General features: G+C 47.5%; 5 protein-coding genes across 7 annotated transcripts; all 5 read left to right on the top strand.

The window, feature by feature from the left end:
- Positions 1 to 1,262: 1,262 nt before the first annotated feature.
- LOC112883051 (ferredoxin--NADP reductase, leaf isozyme 1, chloroplastic-like) lies at positions 1,263 to 3,443 on the top strand. Its single transcript, XM_025948271.1, has 6 exons — positions 1,263 to 1,692; positions 1,773 to 1,906; positions 2,018 to 2,096; positions 2,360 to 2,451; positions 2,602 to 2,977; positions 3,091 to 3,443. The coding sequence occupies exons 1-6, from the start codon at positions 1,359 to 1,361 to the stop codon at positions 3,156 to 3,158; spliced, it is 1,083 nt and encodes a 360-aa protein (XP_025804056.1). The 5' UTR covers positions 1,263 to 1,358; the 3' UTR covers positions 3,159 to 3,443.
- A 162-nt stretch (positions 3,444 to 3,605) lies between these two features.
- LOC112883060 (60S ribosomal protein L9) lies at positions 3,606 to 5,656 on the top strand. The gene is made up of 3 exons (XM_025948283.1): positions 3,606 to 4,157; positions 4,688 to 4,810; positions 5,302 to 5,656. Exons 1-3 carry the CDS (start codon positions 3,795 to 3,797, stop codon positions 5,386 to 5,388), a joined length of 573 nt encoding a protein of 190 aa, XP_025804068.1. The 5' UTR covers positions 3,606 to 3,794; the 3' UTR covers positions 5,389 to 5,656.
- Positions 5,657 to 7,839: 2,183 nt separating this feature from the next.
- On the top strand, positions 7,840 to 10,969 carry LOC112885982 (WAT1-related protein At3g30340-like). 2 transcript variants are annotated; one of them, XM_025951710.1, is made up of 7 exons: positions 7,840 to 8,230; positions 8,326 to 8,388; positions 8,459 to 8,575; positions 8,680 to 9,115; positions 9,634 to 9,785; positions 9,889 to 10,040; positions 10,914 to 10,969. In XM_025951710.1, the coding sequence occupies exons 1-6, from the start codon at positions 8,040 to 8,042 to the stop codon at positions 10,013 to 10,015; spliced, it is 1,086 nt and encodes a 361-aa protein (XP_025807495.1). In that variant the 5' UTR covers positions 7,840 to 8,039; the 3' UTR covers positions 10,016 to 10,040; positions 10,914 to 10,969. The 2 variants fall into 2 exon arrangements, with proteins under 2 accessions (XP_025807495.1, XP_025807503.1); XM_025951718.1 differs by lacking the exon at positions 10,914 to 10,969 and having other exon boundaries at positions 7,857 to 8,230; positions 9,892 to 10,140.
- On the top strand, positions 10,929 to 11,883 carry LOC112885996 (putative invertase inhibitor). Its single transcript, XM_025951730.1, has one exon. It carries the CDS (start codon positions 11,049 to 11,051, stop codon positions 11,658 to 11,660), a length of 612 nt encoding a protein of 203 aa, XP_025807515.1. The 5' UTR covers positions 10,929 to 11,048; the 3' UTR covers positions 11,661 to 11,883.
- A 218-nt stretch (positions 11,884 to 12,101) lies between these two features.
- Positions 12,102 to 13,147, top strand: LOC112886005 (putative invertase inhibitor). 2 transcript variants are annotated; one of them, XM_025951741.1, is made up of 2 exons: positions 12,102 to 12,478; positions 12,637 to 13,147. In XM_025951741.1, the coding sequence occupies exon 2, from the start codon at positions 12,655 to 12,657 to the stop codon at positions 13,111 to 13,113; it is 459 nt and encodes a 152-aa protein (XP_025807526.1). In that variant the 5' UTR covers positions 12,102 to 12,478; positions 12,637 to 12,654; the 3' UTR covers positions 13,114 to 13,147. The 2 variants fall into 2 exon arrangements, with proteins under 2 accessions (XP_025807526.1, XP_025807534.1); XM_025951749.1 differs by having other exon boundaries at positions 12,422 to 12,425.
- Positions 13,148 to 13,170: the final 23 nt, after the last annotated feature.

The raw sequence follows: 13,170 nt of genomic DNA, 5'->3' as shown, positions 1-13,170 counted from the left end.
TCATTTCTTTCACCTACCATATTAATTAATTTAGCACATGGGCGACCAGCGATTGATTAAGATTTCCCTAGCTTGCTTGCATCGACCGGCTGGTCAATGTAATGAATAGCTCATAAAGCACCATCAGTCTTATACATAGTAGAAGAAACACACACACATATATATATATATTCTGATTTTATGCTCCTCCGATATAATAATCCAACAGGAAAAAAAACAATCCATCAGATCAGATCTATATGGATGACAGCTAAAATTAATAAAGCACAAAGCATCTCAGCTCTGATGACTACAAGTGAAAGCTACCTAGATCCTCTGCGCAACTCTCCTGCATAGACTCAATTAGAAGAAATAAACTAGCTACGAAAATTTAAAAGCAAAGGGCCGGCGCCCCCGACCAACGCAAGCAGCTGATCTCATTCAATCAGCTAGGGAGCTAGGACGAAGCTTATAAAGAATATATAATCGATCGATGCTGCTACCGACACCAGAAATGCACGCTTCACATGTATAGTGGTGGGCATTCGATACGACTGAATAATCTCAACTTTGGCAAAATTAGGTGCATGGTGCTGTAGCATTTTGATTGGCTATCTATATGACTACTAGTCATTAGCTGAATGCTAATGTAAATAAACAATACGGGTTACTTACTATTTGTTTGGGAGAAGATAATTAAATTAATATGTACTCTAATAATTTGAATGGCTGGCATGGATTTATGCCGTACGTATATGCTACGAGCAGTTTGAGAGGATTGTCCACTCACCTATAAATTAAATATAGGGCTCTACATAAGAGAAACACCATCTCTTGTATGCATCTTGAGATCCAATCCAATTGCATAGGATTCATCAAGTTGTGCTTGTATTTCTCGGTTTTTTGTTCGTCATCTTGGCAGCGAGTTCGATCCAAATTTCTTAACAAATCCACGCATGAGCACTTCAAATTTTGAGCTGTAATATGCAAAATCTGAATGTGAAATGTTAATCTTTCTTATGATATCTTTTGAAAACTAGATTAATTGTGTATCTCGTATGTTGATTCTACGTGGGCTGTAATGCATGTGTCATAAGACCGGAGGATATGAAAGGAAAGAATGGGCTGAAATATTAATGGGCCGGGCTTATACGGTGACGGGATCGAGCGGCAAACAGCAGCAACAGCAAGCAGACAGAGTGGCAGAGAGAGCCGACGGGCAGTCGGCCACCACTTGCTCCTCATCTCGTCTCTCTTCCACTCATCACCTCTCCCTCCCGCGAGCAATCTCTACAAACCCAATCCCCTCCCCTCCTCTCGCTCGTCTACCTTCCATCATCCCATCTCTCCTTAGCTTCTCTCTCACACCGTACCGTACCATGGCCGCCGTGACCGCCGCGGCCGTCTCTCTGTCGTCCTTCCCGGCTGCGGCCAAGGCGGCCGCCGCTTCGCCGCCGTCCCCGTCGTCATGCATCACGTACCCGCGGCGCAGCGCCGCCCGGGCGGTGCGCGTGCAGGTGTCCACGACGGAGACGGCTGAGGCGGGGCCGGCGCCGGTGAAGACGGAGAAGATCTCCAAGAAGCAGGACGAGGGGGTGGTGACCAACAAGTACAAGCCCAAGGAGCCCTACGTGGGGAGGTGCCTGCTCAACACCAGGATCACCGGCGACAAGGCGCCGGGGGAGACGTGGCACATGGTCTTCAGCACAGAAGGTTAATTATTTGCTTAGTTGTGTGGTCTGCTAGCTGCTTCTGCTTGCTTAAAATTATTAACTTGCCTGTTGTACGTGCAGGCGAGATCCCTTATAGAGAGGGCCAGTCCATCGGCGTCATCGCCGACGGCGTGGACAAGAACGGCAAGCCGCACAAGCTCAGGCTCTACTCCATCGCCAGCAGCGCCCTCGGGGATTTCGGCGACTCCAAGACCGTGAGTCGTCGTTGGGGTTGCGGATCTTGCCTCGCCGCTCTACTTAATTGTTTCATAGATAGTGTACTGCAGTTACAGCAACAACTAACAGGTGTGTATGTACGTGCGTAGGTGTCGCTGTGCGTGAAGAGGCTCGTGTACACCAACGATCAAGGGGAGATCGTCAAAGGAGTCTGTTCGAACTACCTATGTCAGTAGTGGTTCATTTTCACACGCATGCTGCTACTAGCTAGCTTCTTCTCTTAATAATCATGCTAGCTGCTGTTGTCGTTCCATTCCATTTCTTCCATGCATACCTGTCACTCTGTCAGATATACAGATGATTGTAATATGTGAACTAACCACAGCAAGCAAATTAAACAGACAAACAATTCTTATTCTTTCAGGATCTCTTCAACATATATATATAGATATACAGTAACTAATGCGTACGATATATGGAATCGAATGCAGGTGACCTGAAGCCCGGCGCTGAGGTGAAGATCACAGGGCCAGTCGGCAAGGAGATGCTCATGCCCAAAGACCCCAACGCAACAGTCATTATGGTGAGGAGGAAGAGGAAAGCCTGCTAGCTAGCTGGCTAGCGGTTTGCCCAATATATACAATTGCAAAACAACCTTGTCATGCAAGCATGATCCTTGCTACATGCATGCTCCTGATGATCTGATATAACATGCATGGTATGCAATTGTCAGCTCGCGACGGGTACCGGTATCGCCCCCTTCCGCTCCTTCTTGTGGAAGATGTTCTTCGAGAAGCACGACGACTACAAGTACAACGGCCTGGCCTGGCTGTTCTTGGGAGTCCCCACGAGCGACACCCTCCTGTACAAGGAGGAGCTGGAGAAGATGAAGGCGATGGCGCCGGACAACTTCCGGCTGGACTTCGCGGTGAGCCGGGAGCAGACGAACGCGGCGGGGGAGAAGATGTACATCCAGACGCGGATGGCGGAGTACAAGGAGGAGCTGTGGGAGCTGCTCAAGAAGGACAACACCTACGTCTACATGTGCGGGCTCAAGGGGATGGAGAAGGGCATCGATGACATCATGGTCGACCTCGCAGCAAAGGACGGTATGTTTGTTAGCTAATTAATTGGCGCATATATATATATATATATATTTTATATAGTTTGCAAATAAAATATCATCGTCGTCGTCATCATCATCATCCTCCATCATCATCAGGGATCGACTGGATTGAGTACAAGAAGCAGCTCAAGAAGGGCGAGCAATGGAACGTCGAAGTCTACTAATGAATCCATCATCATCCCATCCGTCGTATATATATACTACTACATGCATACAGGCGTCGTCACCACATAATATCCATCATCATTTTGTTGTGCGATGAATATGCTTGCTTGCCTGCCCGCCGCTTGCCTCTCGTACGTATCAATCATCAGTCTAGCTTTTTACTGATCGAGCTTGCTGATGAATTCAAACCGATCAAAATAATTGGCTCGTCCGGCCGGTCGATTCTTGTACATATTTGAAACCCCGCCATTTCATGGTTCTCAATCGATCCAGACATCCCTTCACTCATGTATTTATTTATTGGTAGATTTTAATTTCTCTTCTGAGGATATTTTATTTTATCAAAATGGATTTATAGCTTTTTTCCATTTAAAAACGGTGAGCTTAGCGCTATTTTTTTTTTGAGAAACTAAGTGAATTTGGCTCACGAGTCAGTCCATCAAATACTGGGCTGGGCTGGGCTGGGCTGTGCAAGTGGAGGAAGGCGCGCATGGGCCCAATCAACTGAAAAAATAAGATGAGCCCAGCCCATGCTTCTCTCCTAGGGTACGCGGCGGCCCTCCCGTATAAAATCCGCGCTCGTCTCTCTCGCCTCCTCCCCTCCGCCGCCGCCGCAGCCACACCCGCCGGCCAAGATGAAGACCATCCTGGCTTCCGAGACGATGGACATCCCCGAGGAGGTCACCGTCAAGGTGGCGGCGAAGGTGGTCACGGTGGAGGGGCCGCGCGGCAAGCTTACCCGCAACTTCAAGCACCTCAACCTCGACTTCCAGCTGCAGGAGGGCGGCCGCAAGCTCAAGGTCGACGCCTGGTTCGGAACACGCCGCACCATGGCCGCCATCCGCACCGCCATCTCCCACGTCCAGAACCTCATCACCGGAGTCACCAAGGGATACCGCTACAAGATGCGATTCGTCTACGCTCACTTCCCCATCAACGCCTCCATCACCAACGCCAACACCGCCATTGAGATCAGGAACTTCCTAGGAGAGAAGAAGGTACTGACTGGTCTAAACACCGGCCTTTCCTCCTTCATTCGACTTCATCCCATTTTTCTTTCACCGGTTAAAGACTCTACCTACGTTTACGCGAAATATAGTGTGAATCCAACCACGGAATTTGACGAGTGTTGAGATGCGGATGGCTTCATATGTAATTGTAATGCTCTAGGGTTTAATCCACAAGGGTTTGAATTTGCATATCCAAATGAGTGGTAGCCTCGTGGGATGCTGGTGCTGTTATTATAGCATAATGTGAATCACGTTCTCTGCTGCTGGGTACCTTACTATTGATAATGATGATCGATAGCATAATGCATACTCTAATTGGCTGTCCTAGTTGCTTTCTGTACATAATGGTGGACGAGCTCTAATTTTAATTCTCCATTCTACTCTCCGATTGAGAGCGTTTGTGCTTTGTCTACACATCTGTGTGGTTTTACCTGTTCCATTTCTCCTGCATGTGATCTGTATCTTGCGTATTATGCATTCAATTGAAACGTTCTGAGGTTTTTGGTTCACTTGCATAGGTGAGGAAGGTTGACATGCTTGAAGGTGTGACCATCCTGCGTTCTGAGAAGGTCAAGGATGAGCTCATTCTTGATGGCAATGATATCGAGCTTGTCTCTCGCTCTGCTGCTCTCATAAATCAGGTTGGAGTCCTTGCATCTCTGTCTGATTTTTCTGCAGCGTGTTGTGTAAATGTACACTGATTTAGCCTTTGACCTTTTTTAACTTTAAGCCACTCACTCCCTATCATACTGTTAGGACTTATAAAGTTACAGGACAGTAGCCAGGTGGATAGGGTGTGACCTTCCATTTTCATTAATAAACTCAAGCATTGTGTTGCCCCACTGAATGTTAATTTTGGACCATTTATGTTTCCACAAACATGCTTGATGCATGTTTATATATCATAGTTGGTACTTCAGTCCAATACTATCTTTAATCTTAATAGTTTGTGGGGTCAATGTTTACCCTCGTGCAATACTGCCCTTGTGTGACAAGCCATATCTCTGCATTACAAACTGCAAACATTACTACTGTTATTGGAATGATTTGTTAGTGAACACTGAACATGCATCTTATCATTTCTCCTGATCTACCATCATAAACGAGTTTTTTCTGTTTTGGTTGTAAACAGAAATGCCACGTGAAGAACAAGGATATCAGGAAGTTCTTGGATGGTATCTATGTGAGTGACAAGGGCCCCATCGCGGAGGAGCAGTGAGCTCTGTGTTGCTGCTAGGGAAGCCTGTGTTAGAGAGAATTGGGGTCATCATTTTTGTGTTTTTTGGTCAGTCAATTACAAACTTCACAAGTTCATCAGTTTTGTACTGTTTTAGGATGCTACGTAATTGGAGAGGCGCTCCTATGCTATTGTCATTGTTTGTGAGAGTATCGTCTTCAAATTCCCCACATACCTCTTCCGTTCCTAGTTGACGCCTTGATGGAAGAGTTTGATGGGGACCCTATTACCTACCTTGTTTTCATGTCCTTGTAAAGCTGTGGAAGTGGTCGCTCATCTTGTTAGACGCATGTGTAATCCACTTTTAAGGTTACGCATGTATTCTGCTGACAATAATGGACATGGACGGGCATTGTTGTTAGGCAAAAGCAAGGCTTGGCTGCTGTCTGTTGCGCTGAATGGATAGATTCCAAATGGGAATTCATTCTTGCCTAATGGGCTGGCTGCTACTGTGGTACTTGGATGGACGTGAAGCAGAAGACAAAGTGGAAGCACTCAATGTCGGGGAAGAAAACCGGAACAAAGATGATTCGAATCTGATTCCTTGGATCGAATGGCAAGGGGGAAAAAAAGCGAGCTAACCCGAGTCTGGTCACTTGCCATTGACCATTGGCATCAAATGATACGCACTGCGGCTGCAGAGCAGCATTGACAGAACAGGTGAAGAGCTAGAGCTCTGTTTCTTTCACCAGCAATTTTGGAACACAGCATCGAATGCCCACAACTATCTCTTGTTCCTATTCCAGGATAATCTGAATAAGAACACATAGCACCTGAATCTGTACCATCAACTCATATATTGTGCACTCCCAAGTGATCTGGGCTATGAATCAAAATGTTCCGGTACTCCGACTATAAAGAGGTGGCAGCTTGCTGGGCGTCTTGTTTGCACCAACCCAGATCAAACAATGGAGCACACACCATTTGCAACAGCACAAAACCTGTCCAATAACCACCTGTCCAAGAGAGGACTTTTCCAATTCAATCTTTGTTAACTGGCTTCTCTGTCTTAGGTCTTCTAGGTCGCTAACATACATGATCGCTAGGGCAAACTAATATTGTGGATCCAAGGATTTTAGATCCGATGAAGGCTTTGCACTTTTGGTCTCATTGCAGGGAGTGGGTGTAGTAACAGGGAATAGGATATGTGCTGTCTGAATGACCTGGTGGTGCTTCCAGAGAGAGGAGCACCGAACTAGCTATTCATCATCCATGAACTTGTAAGGCAGTTAAACACTCCTGCACTTGATATTTCCCTTCTTTATAGGACATCTATAACTGAAAACAAAATATCGAAGATGGATCTCTCATCTAGTGACAAAAGAAGAGGCAAAAAAAAGTAGCACAACTGAAATCATTGTACTGTCAACTAGTATCAACAATGGGCTATAGAATGACATATTATGCCGAAAGGTCTCTAAGTGTAAACAACTATGGGCCAAAGGACAACTTCATCTCTATCTCAATTCTCAACACACAAGACACATAGCACTTGCTATCTCAAGGCGTAGCACTTGCGCGACCAAAAACGGGACACATCAAAAGGTCTTGTGTTATCTTGTAGTGTGGTTGGTGCTGCTCTTGTCACTGGAGGCCGCTGGGGGGGAGAGCTAGCTGTGGTACTGAAACAACAACAGCAAGATCAGCCTCAGGGGAAGCAAGCAGAATGCGTTTGCCCTTGGAATGTTTGTCGTTAAGAAACACCTCAACTTGTGCTGCAACCATTAGCCTTGATGTATGTGTGTACGATGCTACTGCAAGCTTGTTTGAATAATAATTCAGTGCCAAGTTCCGACATATAGTATCATTGTTGTCATTATGCCCTGCTTGCTTTTAGGCTTCAAAGCAGTGTAATCCTACGCAAGCAGTGATGTTATTGTAATCCTACTTGTAGTTTTAAAGCGTGAAACTTAAATCCGGCTTTGCCACTGATTGAGCTGAGTAGGACCACAAGCACACTAACACTAGGACAATTTTTTATTTTTTTTTACTGCACAAGCAGTTAGGTTTAACCTAAGACTCGCGTTTATATATGAATGTATATATGGTTACGGTCTTGTTTGTATGTATAACCTAGGCACTTGAAGCGTAGGATGGGCCGTCGGGGTCAGCTCTATTAAACGATGGGATCAAGCCTACTTAGATTACTGATGAACAGTGATTTAGTTAAGGAATTTTTAAATCCGATAAAAAGGGCTAGCTCCGCACCTGAGGAAGGAAATGTTAGTGCTTTCTCCGGAATTTTGTAAGCTGAGTGCATCCAGCTTTTCTTCACTTTCTTGGTATCTTATGCAGATATTTGCATTGGGGCACCAAAGAAAGGAAATGTCAGTGCTGGGGCTGAATGATGAACTTTTTTGCAATTTGATCTTACAATTTCCACCAGATGAATATATGCATTATATTTTCACTGTTGATTTTCCACTGGAGATGAGCAACAAGGTATGCTCATAGCACTTGCCTTTTCCTTTTCCCTTCTCAGAATGAATGAGAGCCGTCGCTTTTCTGGGACATGAGCTAGTGGAAGAAGCGCAGATGCCTGTGTCTATTTAGTCCTTGAGCAGAACCTCGCTCTGCCATATCAACCTGGATAGCTAAAGCTAGAGCATCCATTGACAGGGTCACTGTGAGCAATGTGGGGGATGGCACGCATCGATGAGTGGAGGCCGGTGATGGCAATGCTGGTCTTCAACCTCATCTCCGCTGTGATGACGGCGTTGGTCAAGGAGGCGCTCGAGCAAGGGCTCAACAGCCTCGTCCTCATCACTCTCCGTCAGCTGGTGGCCACCGTCTTCCTAGCTCCCATAGCCTACTTCAAAGAACGGTACGGTACCTGAAGAATCTTCCATGGCGGAATGGTAATAATTCAAGTAACTGATGCATGCTACTGATCTTTGTCTTCTTTCTCATATATTCCAGGAACAAAAGGCCTAGGCTCACGCTGGAGATCTTTGTGTACCACTTCTTCAGTGCAGTGCTCGGGTACAACACATAAACATACATTGGCTTAATTATCGGCATGCAGTAGTGATATCTATATCTTGATGTGCAGTGCCGCGCTCTCACAGTACACCTTCTTCTACGGGCTCAAGCTCACGACTGCAACTTTCGCCATAACATTCGCCAACATGGCTCCTGTCCTCACCTTCCTGATCGCCATAGCTCTGCGGTATGTACGTCGTCCTGATCAACCCAACAATTCAGCCAATCATCTTCTTCTCTCTGGACACTGCACCCAGTAATTTACAATGGATAGGATGCCCTTCGCTTCAGGGTGGAATCACTCAACATGAAGAGCAAAGCAGGATCGGCAAAGATCCTCGGGACGCTCATGTCGTTCGGAGGAGCGCTGCTGCTGAGTCTCTACAAGGGTGTTGCCGTGACACACCAGAGCACAGCTGCTACAGTACTGAGCTCAGCTCACCATGCAGCAGCAGCACCTGCAGCTTCCTCTCAAGTAGCAGGTGCCGACAGGAAGAGCTGGATGCTGGGAACTGTATCATTGCTGGCAAACTGCCTGTTCTTCTCCTTGTGGCTGCTGCTGCAAAGCCGGCTGACGAAGAAGTACCCGGCGCTCTACTCCAGCACCGCCATCATGTTCTTCTTCAGCGCACTGCAGGCCGGAGCATTGACAGTGACGATAGAGGGGCACTCATCGTCAGTGTGGGTTGTGACTAGGAGGCTGGAGATCCTCACAATCTTGTATTCAGTAAGATATCATGCATCTCAACTCTACAGTTTACATTGCTTGCTTAGGCATGAAGAACGAAGGCTCCAGCTATTATCCCTAACTAGTCATGGATGACACGATCCAACACTACGGTTGTGGCTACTGTTTATAATAAGTAATAACAAACCAATAACGTCAAAGTAGCTTTCGGAAAGCGGTCATTGCAGCAGCAAGGGACCCTGAGTTGAGTGCACAGATATGGTAGCATATGTAGCCTGAGCGCAGTTTGCCCAAAAGGAGAAAATACTGGTAAAAACTTTTTGACCTTTTTCTTTTGCAAGGAAATGAAAACTCGATATATTGCAACCGGCCGGATAAGTTCAAAACCATCTGTCTTCCACTCACTCTGCATCTGGCATATGCTCTGCTCTCGTGTTAGGCAGGCATTATCGATTTCCTCCTGGCATAAATCTTTCATGCATTGCATTGGCAGGCAGACAGATTAATCAACCTGATCAGAAAATGAGTTCAGCTCCGTTTCATGCATATGGTATTAGGGCATCATGGCGTCCGCAGCGGGCTTCCTGATAATGACCTGGTGTGTCCACAAGAGGGGTCCAGTTTTCACTGCAGCCTTCATCCCCATCATCCAGATCATGGTAGCCATCATCGATTTCTTCTTCCTCCACGAGCAGATCTATCTTGGCAGGTAATAGCCCTTTTATTTCCTGTTCAATATATATATATTCATCTTCATAGGAGAGTGACATATAGTACGTTCCTTTTGGGGAATGGGGGGTTTAAAAAAAAAGCAGCATTCTAGGTTCCGCACTGATGATATTTGGGCTGCATCTGTTGCTGTGGGGAAAGAAGAAGGATGCCTCGGCATGTTGTAGTACAGATAGCAAACAAGTGGATGAAGAGGCCGATCGACAATGAGGAGCAACAAACGACGAATAATACTGTATGTACCTCAGGAGATAGATATAGCTTTATTTTCTCCTCATTTTTCCTGGATCTCTATCGATACATTTGGATGTGGAATACCGTGTGCAGCCTGATCACTCCTATATATAAAGAAATAAGCCACATTTTGGAGACTCAAAATAAAAATTGAATAATTTGCAGTACCTTTCTTGGACTCTTGGTCCTTAACAAGATTTGTTGCAAATGAAATTCTGTATAGTATTCTAGCCTTAAAATTATGTTCCGAAATCCAATATATTGCTGTGGCCAAATAAAATTGTGTTATTCTCTTTACTGCGGATGGTCTGATGTGATCGGTCCTGACAGAAAAAGGAAAATCCACGAGCGAGCGCATATGCTGTTCTCCCAATTAATTGGGCACTATCTAGGCTGCTTAGCAGCATCCAGTTCTTTTACAGTAGCTGCATCTGCAAGCATGGTGGAATAAGAAACAATCATCTGCCGAATTCCATGCTAACTCGCTCCCGAATAATTAAGATCAGACGACCTTGCTTGCTTGTACGTACCAAAATAGGTAGCAGATGAATTTTACTCTGGTCGGTTCTGCCGCAGCGGTCGATAGATGCATGCAGATGCAGGCAGGCCTGCATGTAGAAGAATTCAACGATGGAGCCGGGGCCTCTCGATGGCCCTGCCTGCTAATAGAGGCATCGATCGATCAGGCCGGAGAAGAAGAAGAGGTCTCCGTCTTGGACAAATTAAATAGTTAGCGAGCGAGCATTGCTCCCCGCCTCTCCCTGCTTGCATTGCTTCCGATCCATCCTCTGCCGCCACCTGCATCATCTATCCCATCCCTCCCATTGGATACATATACACATCTCTCTTCTTCACGCGCGCGCTGTACATGTAGTACGACAAGAAGAAGAAGAAGAAGAAGAAGAAGAAGAAGAAGAAGAAGAAGAAGAAGAAGAAGAAGAAGAAGAAGAAGAAGAAGAAGAAGAAGAAGAAGAAGAAGAAGAAGAAGAAGAAGGCAAGCAAGCAAGCAATGGCGGCGATGAGTGGGCTGTGGTCGCTCTGCCTCCTCCTCTTGGTAAGCATTAGTAGTGTCGCACCGGCGCAGGCGGCGGAGATGGAGATTGAGGTTGTGCCGATGACGACGACGACAGAGGAGCCGTCGTCGTCGTGCGCGAACCCGGTGAGCGTGGAGGCGGCGTGCCGCGGCGCGTCGGAGACGCACGCCGGCGTGGCGTACGATCACTGCGTGGAGTCGCTGGGGGCGGACCCGCGCAGCAAGGAGGCCGGCAACATGCACGGGCTGGCGATGCTGGCCACCAAGCTGGCCATCGACCACGCCGCAAGCACCGAGGCCAAGATCGACGACCTGGCGGAGCTGGAGGAGTCGCCGCACGCGCGCGCTCGGTTCAACCACTGCCTGGAGCAGTACGGCGGCGCGGCCGACCTCCTCCGCGACGCGCTGGACAACCTCAAGGCGGAGATCTACGGCAAGGCCATGGAGCAGCTGTCGGCCGCGCTGGGCGCCTCGGAGAGCTGCGAGGACGCCTGGAAGGGCGAGGAGAGCATCCCCGTCGCCGCGCACGACAGGGAGTACGGCCGGATGGCGCACATCGCGCTCGGCTTCACCCACGCCGCCGCATGATGACGATGACGTCTATCTCAGCTCGCGTCGCCTCCATGCATCTACCTACCTACCTTGTTCGATTCATCTGCTGCTATTTAATTGATTCCATCTTCCATGTTGTGGTCGATTTTGATTTCAGAATTAATCTGTACGTACGTTAATTATTAATTAGGAGAGGGGTTGTGCACTGTTGCTGCATGGCCTCCAATGCATCCTTCTTATGGGAGGGATGGGGCAACGTTTTCCAGTGATTCTAGTCGATCTGTTTCTTCTGATCTTTTTTTTTTGGTTTCATTTTCCGTGTGCTTGCTGTGCTGTTGATTAAATATGTGTGTTGTAGGCGGTTTCATCAGATGAGTGAAAGGAAAGAAGGAATAAAAAAAGGCTTATTGATGATCAACTCTGTATCTGATTAATCAGTTTGATGATTGGCTTCTCGGTTTTGTTTCTTCTTTCCCCAGTGTGAAAGTAAAAGGAAAGAAAGAAAACATGCATGCATGCATGGTCCAACAGCTGCACAGCAGGTTAACAAACAATGCATTCGATCCCAATGCAATCAATTATTTCAACTGCTCTGCAACCAAATTCGACAAGAACGGCACTGCAACAAACCTGGCCGGCATTCAGTTGCAATCCGGCTGAGGACTCGCAAGCAGTTGCATGCAACCCTGAGAGACAAAGAGGTTGCTTCCACGCTTGCTTGAGCCGGCCACCTGGACTGGTCTGGCGTGATGGAATCAAATCGACACGTACGGCAAGTGCAAACGAGGAAGCAAGGAAACAGTTAGTTTTCTTTCCTTCTTGTCGGAACTGAATGCCAAACTAGCTGCTAGTTGGTACGCCTCCGATCCACCACGTACTATATCTATGGCTCCATTCCATCCCCTGGCACGCACTCACTAGCATGCATCTGCCACAAATAAGCATGGCACCTTCTTCATACTACTACCGCTGCTGCATCACATTCACATTGTTCTTGCTGCTCTTGATCCAGCAGGGCGCCTCGGCCGACATGGTAGAGGACACCTGCGAAAGATGCAGCCGGAGCGACCCCAAGGTGAACTACACCCTCTGCATCTCATCTCTTTCCCAGGACCCTCAGAGCAGGCAGGCAGACCTCCACGGGCTCGCCATGGTTTCGGCCAAGCTCGTGAGGTCAGGTGCGGTGAGCATGGAAGCCAGGTTCGCCGAGCTCAGCAAGGAGGAGGCGCCACTGACCCCCAGAAAGTCCTGTCTCGAGGCGTGCGTGTGGCTGTACCTCAACTCGCTGTACGACCTCGACACCTCCATCGCAGCCATCGACGAGAGAAGGTACCCGGACGCCAAGACATCCATGAGCGCCACCATCGACGCGCCGACCACCTGTGAGGATGCATTCAAGGAGCAGGGCTTCGAGCCACCCTTGAGAGCGGAGAACAACAACCTGTTTCAACAGGCGGTCATCTCCCTCGCCATCGTATCCCTACTATGATCACTACTTACTCCCTCGCCATCGTCTATGTATGCAAGCAAAAAGCTTGTTTTCTTT

Source organism: Panicum hallii, chromosome 1 (genome assembly GCF_002211085.1).
Source record: "Panicum hallii strain FIL2 chromosome 1, PHallii_v3.1, whole genome shotgun sequence".
Lineage (NCBI taxonomy): Eukaryota > Viridiplantae > Streptophyta > Magnoliopsida > Poales > Poaceae > Panicum > Panicum hallii.
The sequence above is the reverse complement of the archived record's forward strand: the minus strand, read 5'-3'. Positions and strand labels throughout refer to the sequence as shown.

Excerpts from the sequence above, each read along its gene's own strand:
- LOC112883051 (XM_025948271.1), top strand. The coding sequence starts at position 1,359 with ATGGCCGCCGTGACCGCCGCGGCCGTCTCTCTGTCGTCCTTCCCGGCT. Across the intron at positions 1,907-2,017 it reads ATTTCGGCGACTCCAAGACC|GTGTCGCTGTGCGTGAAGAG; the intron begins GTGAGTCGTCGT and ends GTACGTGCGTAG. Across the intron at positions 2,452-2,601 it reads CCAACGCAACAGTCATTATG|CTCGCGACGGGTACCGGTAT; the intron begins GTGAGGAGGAAG and ends TGCAATTGTCAG.
- LOC112883060 (XM_025948283.1), top strand. The coding sequence starts at position 3,795 with ATGAAGACCATCCTGGCTTCCGAGACGATGGACATCCCCGAGGAGGTC. Across the intron at positions 4,158-4,687 it reads ACTTCCTAGGAGAGAAGAAG|GTGAGGAAGGTTGACATGCT; the intron begins GTACTGACTGGT and ends TCACTTGCATAG. Across the intron at positions 4,811-5,301 it reads CTGCTGCTCTCATAAATCAG|AAATGCCACGTGAAGAACAA; the intron begins GTTGGAGTCCTT and ends GGTTGTAAACAG.
- LOC112885982 (XM_025951710.1), top strand. The coding sequence starts at position 8,040 with ATGTGGGGGATGGCACGCATCGATGAGTGGAGGCCGGTGATGGCAATG. Across the intron at positions 8,389-8,458 it reads TTCTTCAGTGCAGTGCTCGG|TGCCGCGCTCTCACAGTACA; the intron begins GTACAACACATA and ends CTTGATGTGCAG. Across the intron at positions 9,786-9,888 it reads GAGCAGATCTATCTTGGCAG|CAGCATTCTAGGTTCCGCAC; the intron begins GTAATAGCCCTT and ends TTAAAAAAAAAG.
- LOC112885996 (XM_025951730.1), top strand. The coding sequence starts at position 11,049 with ATGGCGGCGATGAGTGGGCTGTGGTCGCTCTGCCTCCTCCTCTTGGTA.
- LOC112886005 (XM_025951741.1), top strand. The coding sequence starts at position 12,655 with ATGGTAGAGGACACCTGCGAAAGATGCAGCCGGAGCGACCCCAAGGTG.